The sequence below is a fragment of the Baudoinia panamericana genome (assembly GCF_000338955.1).
Source record: "Baudoinia panamericana UAMH 10762 unplaced genomic scaffold BAUCOscaffold_15, whole genome shotgun sequence".
NCBI lineage: Eukaryota > Fungi > Ascomycota > Dothideomycetes > Mycosphaerellales > Teratosphaeriaceae > Baudoinia > Baudoinia panamericana.
In genome coordinates, this window is record NW_006911271.1 from 445,664 (window position 1) to 467,465 (window position 21,802).

The 21,802-nt window shown below is 54.8% G+C and overlaps 10 protein-coding genes across 10 annotated transcripts; 4 read left to right on the forward strand and 6 right to left on the reverse strand.

Moving 5' to 3' along the window:
- Window positions 1-113: 113 nt before the first annotated feature.
- On the reverse strand, window positions 114-793 carry BAUCODRAFT_28400 (uncharacterized protein; the record flags this gene model as incomplete). The annotated part of the gene is made up of 2 exons (XM_007683150.1): window positions 114-645; window positions 717-793. The coding sequence occupies 2 exons, from the start codon at window positions 791-793 to the stop codon at window positions 114-116; spliced, it is 609 nt and encodes a 202-aa protein (XP_007681340.1).
- A 13-nt stretch (window positions 794-806) lies between these two features.
- Window positions 807-2,185, forward strand: BAUCODRAFT_320095 (uncharacterized protein). The gene has a single exon (XM_007683485.1). The coding sequence runs from the start codon at window positions 1,058-1,060 to the stop codon at window positions 2,027-2,029; it is 972 nt and encodes a 323-aa protein (XP_007681675.1). The 5' UTR covers window positions 807-1,057; the 3' UTR covers window positions 2,030-2,185.
- A 156-nt stretch (window positions 2,186-2,341) lies between these two features.
- Window positions 2,342-3,331, reverse strand: BAUCODRAFT_80461 (uncharacterized protein; the record flags this gene model as incomplete). Its single annotated transcript, XM_007683337.1, has 1 exon — window positions 2,342-3,331. One exon carries the CDS (start codon window positions 3,329-3,331, stop codon window positions 2,342-2,344), a length of 990 nt encoding a protein of 329 aa, XP_007681527.1.
- Window positions 3,332-3,500: 169 nt separating this feature from the next.
- On the forward strand, window positions 3,501-5,590 carry BAUCODRAFT_39435 (uncharacterized protein). The gene is made up of 3 exons (XM_007683202.1): window positions 3,501-3,772; window positions 3,831-5,062; window positions 5,111-5,590. The coding sequence occupies exons 1-3, from the start codon at window positions 3,673-3,675 to the stop codon at window positions 5,435-5,437; spliced, it is 1,659 nt and encodes a 552-aa protein (XP_007681392.1). The 5' UTR covers window positions 3,501-3,672; the 3' UTR covers window positions 5,438-5,590.
- A 1,007-nt stretch (window positions 5,591-6,597) lies between these two features.
- On the reverse strand, window positions 6,598-7,979 carry BAUCODRAFT_39436 (uncharacterized protein; the record flags this gene model as incomplete). The annotated part of the gene is made up of 2 exons (XM_007683203.1): window positions 6,598-7,518; window positions 7,594-7,979. Coding segments are annotated over 2 exons (985 nt in total), but the record flags the coding sequence as incomplete, so codon positions are not given.
- Window positions 7,980-8,868: 889 nt separating this feature from the next.
- On the forward strand, window positions 8,869-10,329 carry BAUCODRAFT_570999 (uncharacterized protein; the record flags this gene model as incomplete). The annotated part of the gene is made up of 2 exons (XM_007683486.1): window positions 8,869-9,070; window positions 9,122-10,329. The coding sequence occupies 2 exons, from the start codon at window positions 8,872-8,874 to the stop codon at window positions 10,207-10,209; spliced, it is 1,287 nt and encodes a 428-aa protein (XP_007681676.1). The 3' UTR covers window positions 10,210-10,329.
- Window positions 10,330-10,491: 162 nt separating this feature from the next.
- On the reverse strand, window positions 10,492-11,397 carry BAUCODRAFT_48134 (uncharacterized protein; the record flags this gene model as incomplete). The annotated part of the gene is made up of 1 exon (XM_007683261.1): window positions 10,492-11,397. A coding segment is annotated over one exon (906 nt), but the record flags the coding sequence as incomplete, so codon positions are not given.
- Window positions 11,398-11,589: 192 nt separating this feature from the next.
- On the reverse strand, window positions 11,590-12,863 carry BAUCODRAFT_320634 (uncharacterized protein). Its single transcript, XM_007683487.1, has 2 exons — window positions 12,601-12,863; window positions 11,590-12,522 (listed from the first exon to the last, which is right to left on the reverse strand). Exon 2 carries the CDS (start codon window positions 12,495-12,497, stop codon window positions 11,799-11,801), a length of 699 nt encoding a protein of 232 aa, XP_007681677.1. The 5' UTR covers window positions 12,498-12,522; window positions 12,601-12,863; the 3' UTR covers window positions 11,590-11,798.
- Window positions 12,864-14,534: 1,671 nt separating this feature from the next.
- On the forward strand, window positions 14,535-16,073 carry BAUCODRAFT_51186 (uncharacterized protein; the record flags this gene model as incomplete). Its single annotated transcript, XM_007683263.1, has 1 exon — window positions 14,535-16,073. A coding segment is annotated over one exon (1,539 nt), but the record flags the coding sequence as incomplete, so codon positions are not given.
- Window positions 16,074-16,504: 431 nt separating this feature from the next.
- Window positions 16,505-20,496, reverse strand: BAUCODRAFT_80682 (uncharacterized protein; the record flags this gene model as incomplete). Its single annotated transcript, XM_007683358.1, has 4 exons — window positions 16,505-16,615; window positions 16,690-16,880; window positions 16,998-19,125; window positions 19,213-20,496. The coding sequence occupies 4 exons, from the start codon at window positions 20,494-20,496 to the stop codon at window positions 16,505-16,507; spliced, it is 3,714 nt and encodes a 1,237-aa protein (XP_007681548.1).
- Window positions 20,497-21,802: the final 1,306 nt, after the last annotated feature.

Genomic DNA, 21,802 nt, shown 5'->3' on the forward strand with positions numbered 1-21,802 from the left:
CGGTGTCGCCTCTGCTTGCAGGATCTCAACCAAGGCTGTGACGACCATGAAGCCAGGTGTTGGACAATCCATGGGACGCTAGAAACACTTCACCCTGTTTTCTGAGTTTACGCTCATCCCTGGCATGCCGATCTACAATGTTCTGTCATTGTCGTCCCGCAAGTTTTCTTTTTCGCGTGCAGTGCCGCCGACTGTTGTCTCCAATTACCCTGTCTCGACCTCGGCCTTCCTCTTTCCGTCTTCTCCTCCTCCGCCTCATCCTCTACCAGCTCTTCCTCTCCTCCTGTAACTCCTTCAGCATCTAGAGTCTTCTTATCCTCCCGGTTTCCCTCCGCCTTCGCTGCGTTTGCATCTTCCTTTGCTGCTACTCCTTTCTGCTTCTCCCTTACTCTCTGCTTAACTCGGATCAGCGTTTGTCTTGCGTCGGCCCGCCTTCCATAATCGGGGGCCATGTCGTCGTTGCTCAAAGTCTCGACTGCAGCGCGGTAGGAGTACAGTATGAGACGGAGATCCTCCGGTTCGCCGGACAGAGCCGCAACGATGGCAGCCTGGGATATTACGCCACGAAGGAAGTTTGTATCGTTGGTGTCGTTGGAGGCTTGCTCCTGGCTGGACGTTGGGGGCCGGTCGGCGATACAGCGGTTACTGACGGTCCGTTAGCAGAGACAGTTGATGGGTCTTCTGTCCAGCTGTCATCTCGGTGTCCGATTGCTGACCTGATTACTAGAAAGATCTTGTTGGGACTTACGACGAGAACAGCTCCCAGCGGAAAAGGCGTGAGTAAAGCAAACATAACACACCAGGTTACTGCGTCAGCGATGAAGCCCGTCGTCCGTGTTCAACACTGCCCGTCCTAGATACAAATCATGACGATGGGTGACACGGTTCGGTGCAAATCTGGTGACAATCTGGTGACAATCAAACTCGACCTTCCCGTGACCTGGTCAGTCACCACGGCATGCATCAGTGGCTACAGCCAGCATGACCGCCAACTCACCAGGCCTTTGTCTTGCACCAGCCATGGTGTTTCTGCGCCAAGAACCTCGTTATAAAACCGATGCTTCGTTCGGTTATGGCCTGTCCAAGCGCCCAACTCGCCAACATGGAAGTTCCTCGCCACCGCCCATTCTCACGCTCTCGGACTGTGAGTGGCGACTCCACGGCGAGCTCTTCTTCCACCGTATCCATCATAACCTACCCAGAGCCACCGACACGCCCTCCAGCTGCATACCTGACCGAACTCGAAATCAGCAGCGCGCCCATGGAGCAATGCCATAAAGACCTCGCCATCATGCATTTGCGTCGCCTTAGCCGCATCGCTTGGGAAGACGACAACGTGCACGACAAGGATGCATTACCGCAGTACACGACCAAGGAAGCTGCGCGGGAGCAATTAGCGAGGATGACTGTGATCGTCCGTGAATACCGAGCGGCTGGCGAACGGGCTAAGAGAGACGAGCAGGAAGCCGGTTTCGAAGGCGATGGAGAGGACATGTTTTCAGAGAGCATGGTCCACGACCTCACAGACGCCGCCTTCTTCGTCTCCGGCCGCCGCGGCACCTTCAACCAGCCCGTCTTCGCAAACCCCCTCTCCATCGGCCGGGAGCAAGAAGTCGCAGCCTTCATGCAAGAAGTCCAAGCGGAAAGTGTGGACGATGTGATCGAGCTGTGGAACCTGCCACAATATGCCACGCCACTCCCTGACGGGCCACATTGCGCGGGAGAAGACCTCGGAGCGGGAATTGACTGGACGGCGAAGGTGCTTAAGGGAAGCGTTAGCGAGGACAACTTGATCGCTGGGCTGGTGAGATTCAAGGCCAGGGCGGGTGTTCGAGCTCCTGTTGCGGTTGGCGTGCCTCCCTCCACTGACCCGTTGATGGATCGGAAGAGGCGTACGGAGATCTTGCTACAGAGGGGGGCGAGTCGGACGGATATGAGTTGGCCGCCACCTCCGCCGAGGCGGTCGAGGGCACCGTCGCTGAGCAAGCTGCGGGATGTCGATTGGGAGGATGTCATGGGGTCAGGATGATGGTTTTAATCCAGCGGGATTTCTTTTGCGCCGTGTGTTCAATTTGGCTACATGTTAGCTTGGTTGAAGTTGCTAGCGTGGGTGGCGTTGCTTGAGCGATAGGCATTTGGTCGAAGGACGTGACAGGGCTAGTGAGCTTCGCTGTCACGACAATAATTCGGCTTGTGCGCAGGCAGATAATCTACAGTATCTGTACATAGCGTATCAGCAATCTACGTCTATCGGCGCGCTACAGTACAGCAATAGGTCAATCGCATTGTACAGCCATGACGACCATTGCGCGTCTGTAAGACAGCTGCCGGTCGTCAACGATTACGGTACCTTCTCCGCCTCTTCCAGCAACTCTTCGACCCTGAACCCGGTATCGCCACCACTAAACTGCTCCATTAACTTCTTCCTCTTTTCGGCGTTTTGCTTGGCCGTGTCACTGTGTGCTTCGAAACCATAGAACTTCTGCAAGCACATCAGCAGCCACTTGCCCTCGTCCACCGTCAGGCCCCTGTTCTCCTGCACCCGGCCTTCGAGCAAGACAAGCCCTTTCTGATCCGCCAAGTCCAGATGATGCGTAACGGTAGTATGCGGCTGCGCATACTCGCCTCGCAGCTTAAACTCTGCAAGATGCGTGAAGAGTACAGTGGCGGTAGTGGGTGACGGGAACGTCCACTGCAGGAAGTGAATCTCTGCGCCTTCCTTTTCCCGCGGTATGGGAAGTATGAACTGCGGGTGCCTACGTGCCGTGGTTGCTATACGTTTGTAGGTGTCGGTCGGCATCACAGCGCAAAGACTCTGGGCATCCCGGACATGTCGTAGGCGCCAAATTGACTCGATCTCCTTAGGGGGCAGCTCGGCGGTCTTCTCCACGTCAATGAAGCTGCTCAACGACTTTACATTGTCTTTGCTGGCTTTCGTGTACTCCTTTGTTTGTGTCTGATCCTGTGGCCGAGGAGGTGGAGGCGGTTGGTACGGCACGCTGCTGTCTACACTCTCCGGCAGGGGCGGAGATTGTGCGCTCAAAGGTGCATTCGCTCCGGGCACTGTTGCCTTGGTCCGCAGTTCTTTGATCTTGTCGGAGTATACTTCCTTGAGCTCATCAACGTTGCTCAAGCCTTGCTCACGCGCCTTCTGTTCTAGCTTCTCCCGGTATTTCTCCTGTATGACATTGGGCCGCTGGTGGGAGGTAACGAACCGCACGTCGTGCACTTGCGCCCATCTTCGCTGGTAGCATCTGAATGGCGCCTGCGAGCTCCAGGGTTGCCTAGTGAGCAGCGGCGCTCCAATGTTGAAGACTCTCTGCGTGGCCATATTCTCAGAGTCCATGCGGAAGAGGAAGGCACAGCAGCTCACGTGCAGTATGGCCGCATTTGCTGCCGAGTTGCCGGTGTTCGGAAGAAACTATACTCGATCGAGCCAAGCGGCCGGTGAATGACACACCCCACGCGGCAGCTTGTGGAGATATCTCGATGCTTGCTGGGGGGTTTTGACCGCGGCGAGCCTGCATGCCGAGGCATCTGCACAGCATTGCATTGCCTAGGTAAGGCGGGTAGCATTATGGCCGCGATGAGTGATATGGTTGCGGCTCTGGTCGCTCGAACGTCTTCCTTCGCAGTATCAAGTATCCTGGTTATCCACGTTCCCTGCCCAATATGCCCGCCGAATCCAAGTATCCTACCGTCGACATCCCTAACGTTGGCCTGTGGGACTTCCTGCTTGAAAACAAGTCGCGGGAATACCCTGACGACAAAGGCAAGTTGCTTTCCCACTCAGCCCGTATATTGGACGCCGAACTGACATTCTGTATTAGTCCTTTTCGTCGAAGGGAAGCGTACTTACACCTATACCGAGCTAAAGCAAACGGCATCAGATTTTGGCAAAGGACTAAGAGCCTCGTGGGACTGGCAAAAAGGCGATGTGCTCGGCATCTTCTCGCCCAACAGTATCGACTTCCCTGCGGTAACATGGGGCTGCCACTTTGCTGGCGGCGTCGTCTCACCCGCCAACCCAGCCTACACCGTTAACGAGATCGCTCACCAGCTTAAGGATAGTGGAGCTAAAGCTCTTGTCACACAGTTGGCCCAGATGCCCATTGCGCTGGAGGCATGCAAGAAAGTTGGCATACCAGACGACCGGATCATCTTGATGGGTAATAAGGATCCGGAAGGACGGTACAGGCATTTCACCTCCATCCGGAATGTTGCAGGAACCTCTCGCTATCGCCGTGCCAAGGTGGATCCGGATAAGGATCTCGCCTTTCTTGTGTATTCTTCTGGAACTACTGGGTTACCCAAGGGTGTGATGCTCAGTCATCGCAACATCATAGCTAACACTCTCATGATCACGGCCAGTGAAGGACCCATGTCATGGAGACCTCGACCTGGCCTTCCAGAGGGCGATATCAAGCTGGCCTTCCTGCCCTTCTTCCACATCTACGGCTTGACGGTTATCCTACACCAATCATTCTACCGCGGTATCAAGACGGTCATCATGCCGAAATTCGACATCGAGAACTGGTGCCAGACCGTGCAAGACCACAAGATAACATTCGCGTACGTCGTGCCACCAGTCGTACTTTTACTAGCCAAGCACCCCTGTGTGGAGAAGTATGATCTGAGCAGCTTGCGCATGATGAACTCTGGCGCCGCACCACTGACTCGCGAGCTTGTTGATGATATGTACAAGCGCATCAAGGTACCTATCAAGCAGGGATACGGGCTTTCTGAGACATCACCGACGACGCACACGCAGCCATGGGATGATTGGCGACGAACGTGTGGATCTGTAGGCACCATGCTGCCGAACCAAACCGCGAAATACATGTCACCCGAAGAAAAAGAAGTGCCTGTTGGCGAAGTAGGCGAGCTGTGGATTAAAGGGCCAAACGTATTCAAGGGCTATCTGAACAACCCCGAAGGCACGAAGCATGCTTTTGACTCAGAGGGCTACTTTAAAACGGGCGACGTTGGCTACCAAGATAAGGAAGGAAACTTTTACATCACAGATCGGGTGAAGGAGCTGATTAAGTATAAGGGCTTCCAAGTACGTCCAAATCACCTCAGCCTCTTTCAGAATCTAACATAGCTACAGGTCCCGCCGGCGGAGCTGGAAGGACTTCTGGTTTCCCATCCCAAAGTGGACGATGTAGCGGTCATTGGCGTGTTCAAAGCGGACTTGGCAACTGAAGTGCCGCTTGCCTTCGTTGTTCCGGCCCAGGGCGTCACGCCGTCACCTTCGCTCGAAAAGGAGATCTCGGAGTGGTTAGCGCAGAGGGTGGCTCAGCATAAGAGACTAAGAGGAGGCGTGAAGTTTGTGGATGCGATTCCAAAGAGCGCATCTGGCAAGATTTTGAGACGCATGTTGAAGACGACGTATGCGGAGCAGGAAAAGAAGAACGAGTCGAAAGCGAAGTTATAGCGCGCTTCGCCGCATTTGGACATGGAATGTGAACGCTGCTTCGCAACGTCGCTCCTTCCGCATCTCAGACTTCGCACCTTCCGAGATAAACAAGTGACACACATTTACGTGGTGTGACTCAACGCTCACAAATGCATATGAATCTCTGCACCGCTCTCAAGCTCACCTTCTCCCTCACACCTTCGTTTTGGCTTTGAGTGATGGTGCACGGCAAGTGGCAGACAACGCTTACTGACACGCACAGGTACATGATGAAGACGCTAACACTGAATATCAGGACAACCGGCTTAACGTTCGCACGAAGGATATGCGCAAGACGCCGATACGGCCATGACAACCGGCTTACCGTCCGACTGGTGAGCTTTCACTAAATCATGAAGCACATGCACAAGACGCCGACACAGCCGTAAATTGCCTCAAAGCGACATCCCACCGACTTGCAATCGCCGGGTTTCAAAACACACCACAATCACATAAAAGACACAATCATGCAGGACCGCAAGGCCTGTATATTCCTTCTCTGGCCACCTCATTGCGTCCGCATTTTGCCATTCGAGGCACCCTTCGGAGGAGATTCCTCATCAACCAACAAACTCCGATGCAAATCCGACGTCGTGGTCTTTGCTCATGCCGCGCCTGATGGACAGGACTTCTTCCACATCTAGGGCATTGCTATTCTAAATCTGTAGCACTCCATGACGGATTTTCTGTTTGCTCAGCTCTGCGGGCCATTCGGATTTTCGCTGTCAAGAATCAACGCAGCTGCTCCGCATCCAAGCAATTCACCCCTAGCTGCCACGAGACTTACGAGAAGCACCGGTCTCTTTTGCGGAACCGCCGCGAGTGCATCAGCTACGGGTGTCCACACGGCTCTTTGCAGGGCGTCTTGTCCGGATCATGCTACATGGTTTGGAAAGCTGTCATGACTTCCGCTGTTTGTCCTCTGCTACACACGCGGTGAAACTCGATACCATGGACACGCAGCAACCGTGGACTCCTGCCCTTTATCTGCTGCTGCTACGAACACCAACGGGGAAGCCTGCGACATCTCGGGGTGAGAAACCCTTCTCCTCATCGGACGTCCTTGGTTGGCGTTCCCGCTTCAAAACAAATCGCAAGTGCGTTCGTTCTATTTTCAACGCACGAGCTTTCTCTGCCGCCCACCTGCCCCAGCCATTGTCCTTGACCCTTCCTAAGATCACCTACCAACAAGGTACGTGCTCACTCCGAGCAACATCTGACCAACAGCGTAGGTCTCCGACGATCTTTCGCGGGAGCTTAAGCGCTCCCGCAGGTGCTCCTAGAGCCCAACAAACAAGAATCATTCGTAAGTACATACTCCCCATGCCTTGCGAAGCGTTGTCTGCCGCATCTCTGCCTCTCACATCCGAAGGTCGTGAGTTGCGCCAGGATTCTCAACCAACATCGTACGTACCTACCACCTCAGCACGAGAGATTAACGGAGGCATAATATATTATTGTTTACAGCTTACTCCTTTTACCTGCACTGATATAGCTCTGCTGCGTCTGCAGCACCTCAACGCATTCTGAGACCATCTCGTGCATGATTTCTTTCGCAGGCTTGATCTCTTTGATCGCACCGGCCACCTGGCCCATGAGGAACGGGATATCAACATCCTTGTCGTCATCCATGTCTTTCTGCAGGGGTACAACACCGCTCTCACAGAGCTTCTTCACCTCCTCCGGCCTGTCAAACTCCCACGAGCGCACGTAATCATTGATCCTGACCCTCAACGGCCGACCCGAGACTATCAGCGTTCGCATCGTATCTTCGAAAGCAGCTGTCACAACGGCCTCCTTGTGCTGCTGACTACATCCAGCCTCCGTGGACGCAACAAATCGAGTGCCTACCCATGCGCCCTCCGCACCAAACGACAGCATCGCAGCAAGAGAGCGGCCGTTGTAGATGCCGCCGGCGGCGACGACTGTAGCTGGCTTACCAGTCAACGGACTCTTGTATTGCCTCGCCACATCAACCACCTCCGGGATCAATATCGAGGTCGCAACGTCACCAGTATGCCCGCCACCTTCTCCACCTTGGGCGCATACAATGTCCACACCTGCATCCAAGGGTCAGAAACGTTAGCGATGGGTTTGACAACACACAAGGCTTAAGCCCTCTGGCGGGACGCTACCTGCTCGCAAGGCCTTATGCGCATGCTTGGGATGACCGACCATGTTCATGATCAAGATCCCGGCATCGTGTAGCCGCTTGATCACCCTCTCTGGTGGCACACCGACAGCACTCACGAACAAGCGCGCCTTCTCCTCGATCACGACAGAGATCAAGTCGTCAAGCTGACCGTGCGTGTAATCATGGTTCGTCTTCCTTGCACTTCCACCAACTTGAGGCAGTGCCAGGTCAACCCCAAACGGGAGGTTCTTGTCGGCAAGATTGGACTTGATGTCGTGGATGATGGCGCGCATCTGCTGTGGGGTGTAACCAAGACCACCAATCACACCAAGACCGCCGGCGTTAGAGACTGCTGCCGCCAGTGGTCCCGAGGACGTCCGAGCCATGCCGGCCAGAATAATTGGATACTCAATGCCGAGCATTTCGCATAAGGGTGTTCGAAGGACTGGGCGGGCCATGTTGGACATGCTCTTCCACTCCGCTGAGGTCGCAACTCGCCGGCCTGGCTGTAATAATAGATTAGATTTGGGGTCAAAGTGGAGTCGTACAACAGTCTACGCGACACAGGTGCCGCTGGCGAAACTACTAATGTGGCCAGCATTTTCGCACTCACGGAGCCTTACTGCCATTCATACTCTGCGTATAGCTCGAGGTGCAGCAGCCGAGCGGACTGCTGCGGAGAAGCCGAGGTTTTGCTTCAAAGCTGCCTCCGGGCTGACCACACCCGATGTAGGTGCTGTCCCTCCAAGCTCGTGAAGACTCAAGCTCCTCGTTTCATGTCCAGGTGTCTCGCTGGTCTGTCTACTTTAGCAGGCCCGCTCGTACGAGTTGCGGGGCGTCAAAAGGATTGTACGTCCCCAGGTGGAACGGTTACGACCTTCCTTGTGGGGGCCCGCAAAGTCGCTGGTCGTCGAGAAGCCTAGCTGCTTACAGTCTAGCGGTTACTGTTCCAGGCTCTCTGTGGCCTTGAGCTGCTTCCATTCCATCTGCCGTGGAATAGATCTCATCCCGGCTGTTGTTCAATGGCAGTTGATGTACAGTGCATATAGGACTCGTCTAGCCTCATGAGCTTGTGAGATCGTACATGTCTTGTCGCTCACCAATGTTTGCTTAGAACTTATTCCATCCCCTGTTCCCACCTCTCCTCCTGCTCCGCATCATCCCGGCGCAGCTTCAATATGGCGCCAATGGACGTCTTAGATATACATATTTGCGTAGTCGGTGCCGGTAAGTCAGCAAAATGGGCGACAAGCCGCGGTGGTATTGACAGCTGCCAGGTATGGGCGGCCTTGCCACCGCACTGGCATTGGCAAAGCACGGTTTCCGGCACATTGATGTTTTCGAAAGCGCATCGAACCTGGGTTTCGTGGGTGCGGGCATCCAGCTCGCGCCAAATATGGCACGAATTCTCGACAGACTGGGTGTTTGGAAAGACATCGAGAGGGAAGCAGTGCAATTGAGAGACACCACCATACGACGTATGTTCTCCACTGCTTGCTAGGCTTGAAGATATGCTAACAGGCCTGTAGAAGGCTCAACGGATGAAGTGCTCGGCCACGTTGACCTCGCCTACGTTGAAGCAACTTACAAATACCCGCACATGGTTGGTCACCGCTCATCGCTGGCTGAGTCAATGTACGACGGCTGTAAACGAGAGAAAGCAGTGAACTTCTTCTGGTCTACTGCTGCCTCGGACGTCCAGTCTTTCGGGCCAAAACCATCATTCACAGCGATTCCGCGAAAAGGCGGCGAACCCTACACGGTCCAGTGCGACGTGCTATTCGCGGCTGATGGCGTGAAGTCCGTGATCCGTGATCAGATGCTACGTCTCAAGAATGTAAACGCGAAGATCATCGATACCGGTCAGGCCGCGTACCGGATCATGCTCCGACGTGAGGAGCTCGAGAACGATCCAGAACTCCTCGAGCTCATTGAGAAGGACTCCGTAACCCGATGGATCGGCGAAAAGCGGCATATCATTGCGTATCCGGTGTCGAATAAGCAGATCTACAATCTGAGCACAACCCAGCCAGATGTCAACTTTGCTGCTGCACCTTCTGCCACGTACACCACCAAAGGCAGCAAGCCAGAAATGATGCAGGTTTTCGGCGATTACTGCCCGAAGATTCGGCGCATGTTGGATTTGGTACCGGACGGCGAGGTTTGCGAATGGAAGCTGCGCGTCCATGAACCGCTACCTTTCTGGGTCTGCGAACAGACGGCGCTCGTTGGCGATGCTTGCCATCCGACTCTACCACACCTGGCGCAGGGTGCAGCACAGGCTATCGAGGATGGTGCGGTCATAGCTGTCGTGCTGTCGAAGTTACCAGAGATCACGCCTCAAGCAATCAACAAGGCGCTGCGGGTATATGAGAAGGTGCGAATGCAGCGCGCGTACGCTCTCGTGGAGATGGCAGCGGCGTCAGGGCGAGCGATGCATCTCGGAGAGGGTGCGGCGAAGGCGGAGCGTGACCGGCAATTTGCAGCGTTGAAGAACGGCAAGGGTCCGGTCCCGGACAAGTGGGCTGATGCGGACGTACAAAAGGTGATTTACGGTACAGACGTGATGCAGGTCGCCGAGGAAGACTTCGATAGTATATACGCCAGTCTAGAATAGATGAGAGCAGTCTATTTGGGGAGCTATAGCGATCCGGCCTGCGGTGTGTCAAGCTAATGATGTTAAGACTGCTGGATCAATCGACGTCGAAAGCTCTCCGCTGATACACATACATCAACTACGTGCATTACATGGCATCAGAAATGCATTGACATCACCGTCGTCCAGCGAATGAGATCGCGAACAAGCATCGAGAATGGGTTCGTTAGTAACTTTGCTGTTTGGATAGATTGGAGAGCATCATATGCGCGACCCAGTGTTAGCCGCGGCGGTACCACCGCTGTCAAGGCGGTTAAGGAAGCCGATCACGCGCCGAACGAGGTCGTCGATAACTGGTTTCGCATTACCGTTCAAATTGTGCGTTGCGCCGGCCACGATACCACCATTGACAGTGTCGACTTGGCCTCCGCCACTCTGCACAGAGGACGTCCACCGTGAGATCAGGTCTTCTTTGCTAATGGTGGGCGGGATGTTCTCTTCATTACCGCTGTATAGGATCAGGAGCGGTGTGCTTGACGGAAGGGTACCGAACGTTCGTTGCAGTCGCTCGTCCGAGAGATCACTAGAGAAATAATCATCTGCGCCGGTATGATCTGGACCTGGCGAAGCAACATCGACCCAGCGTCTTGCAGTAATCGCCATCCGACCGAAGGCGAGCTTACTTAGTCTGTGAGGCATAGCATCCTTGTCGTGGCCTTCCCGACACATTTTCAGCGCAAGCTGGTTCGCTTCATGCATTATCGCTTCGGGTAGTTCATGGTTCAGCGCCTCGCGGTCAGACACAGGTGCTTGCAGGATGACGCCGCTCACAGCAGGTCTCTGCGCAGCTTTTGGACCGACAAGGTACTCCATGCAGTCTTGACAGCCGGTACTATGGCCCATGATGACAACCTTGCCATGTGGTCGCTGCTTCTTGGCGTAAGCTATGACAGTAGCCATGTCCTCGGCATCTTGCGCGATGCTGCTGACGCCCCAGCTTTTGCCTGCCGATCCTAGAGAGGCCGTGAGAAGAGTCCACGTCGATGGTAAGGCCTGAGCTATGTCGAGCGGATACTGTACCGAGAGCAGGGTATCAAACATCCCGCCGACCCATAATAGCGTATTCAAGCCTGTCGATGGGCTGACGGATTCAGCAGGCTCGAATGCACACAAATTGGGTGGAATGAAGTGAAGAGTTCCTGGATGAGCTCCGGCAAGCGGAGCTGCGAGAGGTGCCATGTGTGCATCCTCCACTATTCTTTTGTGGACATATAGCACGTTGGTAGCTCGATGAGAGATATCGTATGAAGCCAAAGCTACAAGGAGCTGGTAAACAAACCGCCTTGACCATGCCCCACTGGGCAGTATTTGATCGGTGCAGATCAATGCGGCCGTCCGCTAGCTGCCGTCGCTGTTAAACGAATGAGTAACCTAGCTCTCACATTACTTGCATGTGTCTGTGCTCTTGAAAAGCGATCAAGAGTCAATGCCGTAGTGAGTGAAATAGCATAACTGCCAACATAGATATTGTGCCGGAACTCGGGAGTCGGTGAGAAGTGGCGAAGATATTGCGGAGACTACAGATACCGCTGGAAGCCACGAGTGCAGTGCTAAAGTTGCACCTGTGCATCACCCTGCACCTGCACCAGCTCAAACACATCTCTGTCGAAGACCTTGCACTCTCCAATGATTTTCCTACTCCACTCACTGTTCACTAGCTTCGCACGCTCTGCCGGAATCTCATCTGGTTTGCAGTCATATTCATGCATGGCAAGATACCGCGGCACCTCTCCGTCGAGGCGCTTGTACCGCGTGGTGCGTCTATACGGTGGTAGCATGGCCATCATATCAAGATGCTGCTTGCGGTACCAGTCGTCAAAGTCTTGCTCGTCTGCCGGTTCCATGGCCACGCAAATCACTGTATGCGCGTGTGAAGAAGGATCGGGCAAGCTGGTCGAGTCCGGGTGAATGCCTTCATATGTCTGGATCTTCTCGTACGGACGCAAGCCGAACTCGACGTAGTCATAGACGTCCTGATTGTCAAATGTCTTGCTACTCCTTGTATCCTGGACCAGCTTCTCCAGACCAGGCGAAGTGAGAAAGTTGGCATCGTCGAGAGGGTAGCAAGCCAGATACGGTATCTTCGACTCAGCATTGACGTTCTTGTACCTTATGGCTACCTTGGAGATCCCGTAGTTGAGCACATCTGGCAGGTGCTCGTCGTTGTAAAAGCGGTTGTACTTCTCATCGGAGGTTTTGGACGAGTCTGTAACACGGGACGTAACGAACATCAAGCCTGGATTCGACATTGTCGTGGCGATGCGTTTGAACTCCCTTATTGGGATTAGCAGCGAACCAGGTGTCCTTGTTTCTCGTCGACTCGCAATGATACAGGCAGGTACATGTACTTACCGGCAACGGTGTTTAGGTATTAGCGGGGTACGAAGTCGAGCATACAAAGTTTGCCGATCATCCCATAGTCCTGCCTGTAGGGCACATCCGTCACTCGACCGTCAAGCCATATTGCGCAGGAGTAAGAATGCTTTGAGTCGGGTGGTAAAGCGTTTGTTACACGGTGTGGCAGCACACACTTGAGTCTTCGTGTCGGGCGGCGAACCATCGGCCGCAACATCGCCGTTAAGCAGCTGACATCTTCCAAAGACTCTAGTTTAAGCACACAACGCTCGATTTGATTCCTTCTCTCTTCATACATGTTGTCGGCTGTGAAAGCGTGCCACTTCTCCACAATGTCTGCATTGCTCGCTTGGGGCGTAGATTCTTTTGGGAGCGTGGACGCGAGGATGGACACGTCCGCCATCCTTGGAGTGAACGGTCACGATCGTTACCCTACGGGTATCTTTGCTCGCGTCCAGAGTCCGATCATGCACCGGATGCAGTTTCGCTTCGTGATCACGCACCGCCAATCGGTTGAGGTTCTGTTCGCTGAATTGCTGCGTCCGGAATCAACCATTGAGCAGCTGCGCAGCAACAGCATCCTGGCCAGACGTTTGAGCATTAGCACTTTTTACGGCCTCGTTTGTAGGAGCTATCGAGCCGTGATGTTCGAATGCAACTTGCGCGTAGCGAGTCTCAAGCTTGTGGATGCTGTCCGTACGTTGGGCATTCAGCAGGTCTAAATCTTTTCTTAGTAGGCGCTCGGCGCAGTCGATCGAAACATGCAAAGCTGCCACAGTGGCATACAGCTTCCTCTGATGTCGTTCAACTTCCATCTACTACGGTTGGCCACTAATGATCTCATTGGGAAGCGATTTAGGTTCGAAGTCGGACCCAAGCTGAAGCAGCTGAAGCAGCTGAAGGAAGCATCTTAGGGCACTTCGAACACTTCGGAGCTCCTGGGTTAGTCGCTTCTGGCCGTTAGCGCCGCGAAAAGGTCATTCCTTGCTGCGAAACCGTGCTGCATGCGCTTCACCATCGACCCGGATTGCGCAGACATCAGGCCGCCTGCTTACACTCCATGTTATTGGACGAATCTTCGTCTCTACTATGTTAGTGGCCATGGCTACCTTCTCAGGCAGGCGGCAATCCTTTCGTTATCGCTCATCTTCGCAAAGATCCACCACGTCAAGCTTTGTTCGAGGCGACGTGAGGTTGCAGTTGTCTTCCCGCAGTAAATGCTATCGATTCTCCAGGATATTTCTTGCTTAGTGTCTGCCATGATCAGTGCGCCAGAGAGGAGAATGCGATGTCTCCTTGACAGTAACGTGACGTGAAAGCGATCGATATGTATTCGTTTCATTCGCGTCCCAACCACGCCATCACGTGATATTCTAACAAACAAGAAGGGCGGCGCGTGCCTTACTGTACCTCCAACGCCACGACGCTCTCGTATCCGTCGCCGATGCCATGCCAGTCTGGGTTGAAGGTGGCGACTGTTGGTGGCTGGCGGTATGCTGATTGAGGCTCGTGTAATGGACGGTAAGCTAAACCGGACGAGCGAGCGGTGGTGTTAATGGCTGGAGGAAAGTTTGCGCGATCCGTTCTAAAACAAGTTCTTGGAGTGAAGCTTAGCATTTGCTTGGTCGCGTGCCCAGCCCGACGTCACTGGCGCCGATAAGTTGGGCGCAATCAGTCAACAACTTAAGTCCTTGTCATGCTGGGGAAAGAGACGACCTTGCAATCTTACTTGAAGCGCAGGTAAAGATACAAGTAGGCTTGGTAGATCCACCGCTGTTGAGCAGCAGAGTGTGGAAGTCGTAGAGCGCGACAGTCTCGCGAAGTATATTGCGCGCAGAAGAGACCCGCGGAGTGATATAGCCAAGCGAGACCCTTTCGAAGTCAAGATGGCGGATGGAAAACAACACGATGAAAAGCCGAAGGAACATAATGGCCCAGAAGGCGGCTTCGATGATACACCCATCCCGTCCCGCCCGCCAGGCTACACGCTCAAGATCACCATCCATAGGGCAACGCACCTCCCCATGGCCGACTACAACACCCTTTCCTCGGACCCATACGTACTAGCCCAGATCGACACTGACACGCCGACACGGCACAAGGAGGACCCTCCGTTGCGCTTCCGAACGCCTACCATCCGCCAGAATGTCGAGCCGGTATGGAACGAAGACTGGATCGTGGCCAATGTGCCGGCTTCAGGGTTCAAACTGAAGCTCCGTGTGTACGATGAAGATCCCGCCGACAAGGATGACCGGCTGGGCAATGTGCATGTGCATGTCAATTCGATCAACGACAGCTGGCAAGGCATCAATGAGCAGCCGTACGAGATTATGATGCGCTCGGGTAGTAAGCGAGCGTACTTCATCCGCATGATGGCTGTGTGCCTGAACCGCTCCAAACACATCCGTGGCGACCTGTATGTGAGTATTGAGAACCTTGGCCGGACCAAGGACGATGGTCAGAACGGCCGTCTCTACACAGTCGGTCCCTGTCGTTGGATCAAGCACTTCGATCCAATCCTTGGCCGTATGGTGAACATCCGGGAACCGGACGAGGACGAGAGCGAAGAGAAGCCGGCGGAAGATCACGCAAACGGTTCGCAAAACCAGCAAACCAAGGGCAAGCGTGAAGTGAAGCATTACAACTTCCAAGCCAACCAGCTCCAGCTCGAAGGACCCGTCCCCGCCCAACTATACCACCGCTTCGTCGAGTTCAAACCATGGGTCAAGCGCATGTTCACCTCTTCCGGCATCGAAGGCTACGTTCTCGGCAAAGCTCTGCATCACCAGCATTCCCGCATCTACAACTTTGACCGGCGGACTGAATGGGGCCACTTTCCGCAGGGGCCCTGCCCGGAAATGACGAGACAGTTCCTCGACCTCGTCCACTGGGACAAGGGCGGCCGCATCTTCACCTACGTCCTTACCCTCGACGCTCTGTGGCGCTTTACCGAGACAGGCAAAGAGTTCGGCATCGACCTGCTGAGCAAACACACCATGCACAGCGACGTCAACATCTACATCGCATGGTCCGGCGAATTCTTCATTCGCCGCTTGAAACATGCGCGTCGACCCCCGCCTCCCGAACCAGCCGAGTCGAGCTCCCAGAACCATCCTCCCGACCATGCACCCAACCCCTCACACCCACCAAACGATGTGAGCAACGGCCCACCAACCGACGAACCACCCAAAGACCCGGCCTACTACGAACTAGTAATCGACAATGACTCCGGTACATACCGCCCCAACGCCTCCCTCCTCCCGGTCCTCAAGGACTTCCTCGCCCGCTCCCTGCCGGGCTTGCACATTCAAACGCTAGACTGCGTGAAGGACGCGGAGAAGATGGGCAAGATGAAGGACGAACAGCGCGAGCGAAAGAAGCGCGAAGGCGACACTATCGTCTTTGCGCAAGGGGACCGCTCGAGTTCCATTTCGTCTTCGGATGAGGAAGATCTGGATCGGGTACAGGCGGGTATGAGCGCTGATGGTGGTGCGGATGCGCAGGGAGGTGGCGGTGGTAAGGCGTGGGTGAAGAGTGCGGCGCAAGATCAGAAGTTGAAGGGGCAGGCGAAGCTGAACAAAGTCAAGGGACAGGTTGGTGGCAGAGCGGCGGATGTTGTTGAGAGTGAAGCGTAGGCCTTGCACACCGCTTGGGCGTGTGACGGAGTTTGTGTGTGTCTTGGCTTAAGCGGCGGCGTTGCGGTCCTCTTTGTTTGGTTAACGGCTGCGCGATGCGATGATACCTCCTGCGGTCACGGTTTAGCTTTGGTATATTGTCCTTAATGGCAAACTATACAGTCTTGTACACTTATCGCACAGGGTATCTCAAACCACAAGATCCTTCATTCGCCATAATCGTTGCTGTACACTTTGCGTGCCGCTCAAGATCCGCTAGAATGATTCTACACTTCGGTCTCCACACCGGGCTCCCTGCCATGGTGCTTGAAGAGGCCGCTGAGACGGTGACCGGTGTTTTCGGCTTTGTGCACGCCCCATTGCATGGTGCGTGGGATCTGTTAAGGGCGTTAGCGATACTCATCTTCTGAAGAAACGACATTACTATGGAGGAAGTGCCAGTCAGACGCACCTTCCACTGCATAAGCCCTCGATGCCGTCGGTGTGAGCTCTGCATGTGCTTCTTGTAATCTCGCGCACTATCAAGGACGGTCGTCTTGCTCTTCTCGCCATCGCCATCGACGTCTTTTCCCCCTCGGTCATCATCACCTGCTTTTCGCGTGTCGTTTACAGCATGGCCATTGACCAATGCGCCACTGTTGACTGCCGGCCCATCTGGCCCGCGTTCCATATGGATGTCCGCAGCGTCTTCGATCTGATTCCCATCCGGTCGACTCTTCTCATCCGGGCCAACAGGGTGATCGGTCTCCTCGTCGTCACTGCTGTCTAGTCCATCATCAGTATCGTCCAGAATGCCGGCTCGCTTGGCGGTCTGATGCGACTCGAGCTCCTCCCGCGCTACCTCCAGAACGTCAACAACATCGTGCATATTAGGGTCCTTCTTCGCCCATTCGGAGTGAGCGCCACCAAGTCCGCTCCAGAAAGTAAGCTTAAGCTTGATACTTCCCACTCTGTCGCCGGCGTTCTCGATGCATGTCGCTCTCGCACGCTGGAAGTCACCCGTGTACACCGGTACCTCCATTTCCGCCTCCTTCTCATCAGCAACTTCGCGTAGCCACAAGATGGCGAATGCGCCCGTCTTGCCCTTCCCGAGGCCGGTCTTGCGAAACTCCACCGCCAGACAGCTCTGGTACCGACGCTTAACCGGTAGTTTCAGGCTCTGCTGCTTTCGAGCCTCCCAAGCAGCGCCTTCACCATTGCTACTCGGGTACATCTTCGCATAGCTCAGATCTGTGTGGAACCTCAACTTCATCGACTGATACTCGCTTGGTAGATCCACGGCGGAAACACCCGACTGCACCTCCAGCGTGCCACACGACCACCCCAGATCCTGCGGTGGCGCCTGCAGCTGTACGCTCCGCCACACCATGGAGATTCGCACGCGACCATACCCAATCCCACCCATAAGCGGGTAAAAGCCGTTGACTTGCGAGCGTTTACTAAACACTTCACCAAGCGGTAGGTGTACGATGCCCAGTAACGGATCGTCTTCCTTGATCCTTTTATCGCGGACGGACAGGTAGACCTCCGCATTCTGCCAATCTGGGATGAAGCGCTCGACGCCGGCATTGTAGAAAGGCTTCGCGTTCTTGGGTTTCGTACGAGTTTTAAAGACCTTCTCGTGATTGACGATAACCGTACAGTAAGCGGAGGGCAATTGGTCGCCTTCCTCATCCTCGTCGAAATCATCGGCCTGCGCGTCCGCCTTCTCCTTATTGCGGTGCTCAAACTCGAGGCCTGTGATCTGATGGATCTGTATGCTGAAGATGCCGGAGTTGTAGCCTTCGGGAGGAGGTGCTGAAATAATCATGGCGTCTTGTCTTGCCTTCATCTCCTGTGCTTCTTGCTGCTTCAATTCGTCTTTGTCCCTCTGCTCCCTACCCTCCTTGATGGCCGCCTCACGCATCTTGCGCTCACAGACGCGCTTGACTTTCTCCTCGAGCTGGTCCACGGTGCGGACGTCTGGATCGTAGGTCTGCTGCTCGAGTTGGCACTTCTGAATCCTAGTCTTGGAGAAGTAGCCCACAGACCAGTCCAGCTTGCCCGGCATGTCCTCATCTCCCTTAAGCGCTCGGAAACCATCACTACGATGCTGCATGTGACAATTGGTCTCGGGGCCTTTCATCAGCTGCTTGAGATCTAGCTCAATGCGGCCGAGGTCGTCATCGGCGCTGTAGCGGTCCGAGTCCCATAGCTGCACGCGTAGTCGCTCATCGACGTTGAGTTCTTCTGGAGTCACAAGCAGGTACGCCGTCTCTTCCCAGCAAGGCTCCATTTCCTTCGTGAGCACGCGGGTGCTCCACATTGGCTTGCCAAACTTCGCCCATCCCACGGAGACGTAAGGATCTGCGCCGGCCTGCTTTATGAGAGGAATGCCAGGATCCCCGGTTCTGAAGTCGTACCCTCGCTTGATCTGGACCACTAGTATACCCCGGGCAGCAGTGTCCTTCTTGAAGTCATCACCGGACAGCATGTCTTTGAGATCAAGCGTCAAGCTTTTCGGTGCGACGTACTGCGACATTGCCGCATCCACGGAGGACTGCACGAAGTTGCTAATAAGCGGAAGATCCATAATGTTGAAGCCGTGCTTGATGAGCGGGAAGCAATTCAGATCGACTTTCGGCTGACCAAGGAATGTGAGGGTGCAAAGAGCGAAGAAGGGTGGGTCGGGGGAAAGTTGCAGCCGTGCTCTCAGCGTTCCAACAACGCCGCGGACGTCAACCCAGACCGGTATCTTTAGCTTCCCGGGTAGATAGAACGCGAGGTACAGATGCATGTCCTTGGCCCGGTCCTTGAAGAGCTTTCCACTGGACCGCGCACGGTAGGCAAAGGCGATCTCGACGTTAATGAAGTCGCCTTCTTCTGCTTCCATGCCCTCGGCAACTTGCTTCTCGGTACCGTCTTTGGACTGCTTCTTCTTGTTCTTTTCACTACCTGCCTGCTCGTCCTTGCCCTCGTTCTCTCTGTCCTCGACTGTGTTGTCCATGTCGCCTTCACCCGGTACTGTGCGGTCACTCTCATGCTTGTTGCCCTTTCCTGGTTTCAGATTCCCATCCTGGGCCACTGAACGTGCGGCGGCACCGGTTGGCAGCCACCTGATCCCAAGAATGCGAATGCTCTCGCTGCCTTGCCCGACGTCGTCGACACTGACCATTTGGACGATCCGCGGCAGCGAGGCTTGCATGACGTCCTCCAACGTATCAGCCAAGCTTGTGAACATATCAGGGTTGACCAGAGGCCAAACAGACGACATAAGTGAGTTGAGCCATGCAACAGACTCCATTTCGTGGGCCTTGGCGCTGCGACGGATGCTTGCACGATTTGCTTCCCAGATATGATCATCCCAAGCATGCTGTATCCGGCTAAGGACCCATCCGCGTAGACCAAGAAAAACGGCCACGATGCTACCTAAGCTTGCAACAATGAGTATGGTCCCAACAGCAGTGTTCGTCCAAAACCGAGCCTGCCCTTGCCCGGCTGTTGCTTTTGGTACTCGCTGCATCTCTAGCAACCTCTGCAGAGCCACAGCAACGAACATGATCACCACCGTGCCTACCAAGCCCGCAATCATGCCCTGCATGTTGATCGTAGCAATCTGATCTCTGACCGCAGCATACTCGGGGGGCGGAAAGAGCGCTTGCATTGACTCCTGCCCTTTCTCCATATCTGTTCGCTCCTTCTGAAGCTGCTGGTTCGACTTGGTCTTGTTACCTACCCCGGTCGCCGACCGAGTGGTGGCGCCCATGGGCGGAGCATTCTCGGGCACCTCTTTTAATGCCTGTGACGTGTAGTCGTGGATAGTCACCGGCAAGTGGGTGATCGGGTCCGTAACCTCCCGCTCTGCTCGCTCGTCCTTCCGCTTCTTCATCCCTTTGCGATGTTGCTTCGCATCGGCCTCCATGGGCGCACCTTCAGTGGTGTCGACAACCGGCTCCTCATCATCGTAGTCCTCTGCATCATTGCCACCATCCTCATCGTGTGGAAGCTTACCGTCAGGAGCGTGATCTTGCCTCTGCTGCTCGGTCTCCTTCTTCTCGCTCTCCGACTGCCAGTAGTTTTGGACATAGTCTTTTGCTTGTTCCGTTCTTGACGGCTCGAGCTGCTCGGCATCTCCGCCATCTACATTACCGCTCGCTGCTCTCTGTTTTCGCTCCTCCTTTTCATGCAGGTACTTCTGAATAGTGGGGATGGTATGATGTGGACTGTATGAGTGGCCATAGCGGCGCCGAGAGTCCTCTGCGTCTTCTTGACCGGACATGGCCGTCACGGGGTATTAGGTCGCACTAACAACCCCGGCCACAGACTGAACATGCCAAGGGAAGGCCAATGCAGCAGGTGCGGTCTCGCCAGACGTGCTCTCACCGGTCATGGACAGCCAGTGTCTCCAAGTCAAGCCTCACACTCGTCAACAGTGCATGACGACTATTCACTGAAGACAAGAAAGCAGGCAGCGTAGGGGGAACAGTCTACGTCAGGCGGGTGGTACTACTCTTACCTTGACGCGTGTCGAAACCGTGTGAACAACTGGTTACGATGTGGGGTCTTCGCTCGCACTCAATCAAGACTTCGAGCTGTTCAGATCTGATGAGCGAAAGCTTGAGCTTCGGCACTCACGCCGAATCCGTCTGTGCGCACGACGTCATATCCCTGCCGTAACTGCCACATTGATCGCGATGGGCGGGAACCCCTCGGTACACGACCCAATGGTCAAAACGTGACTGCAACAGCCACACTGCAGTACACGACACCTTGTCAAACGCCCGCGTTAATCGAGACCGGCGAGGATTTCCTCACCGGACGTCTCGCTTGACCGAGCGCCAAGCATGCCCGCATACAACCATTAGTCGTACAAGACCGGTCAGGTCGGAGCTTGCTACCACCATACTACAACAATGTCAGCTGCAAGGGTTGGGCGCGTAGCTCGCGGTCCGAAAGATGAAGTGCAGATAGCATGTTCTCGCGACAAGCCATCATTGGCGCTCATGCACGCATGCATGCAGCTGCACAGCCGCGCACCCCTCAATCACGCCTCTGGTACTCAGCTGTCACTTGACATCGTCTCTTCGCTGAGACTGAACTCTCTGCCAGCTTAGGGAAACAGTGAAACTCGATCACTTTGATAGTTTGCATTGCTGCCGGGCTGATTGTGAGTGGTGCACGGACCACGACCTAGCCTTGCGCGTCGCTCGACCGGTGAAGTGGGATGCGCGCCGTGCTTCGAGCCTTACGCCGGAACAAGCGTGCGGTCTTACGGAGTTTGGATCGCCCAAGGAATGAACAGCGCTTGTTCCGCTGTTGTTAGGCACGAAGGATTACCCAAGCGTAATCTCCTCTCACCGGAGTGTGGTCAGACGTAGATCGCATTAGCTTGCTGGCCTGGTTCAGGCACTGAAGCAGGCAAGGCAGGCAATATGACCGCCGTCGTCGGCTCCGCCGCGGTCCCTCTTGGGTTCGACAGTGGCCTTTCGGATTTGGTCGAACCGTTCGAGCAGACTTGGGACGCGATGCTACGGCATGCGTCGCTGCAGTCGAATCATTATTCAGACTATGACCTACGATGGGAT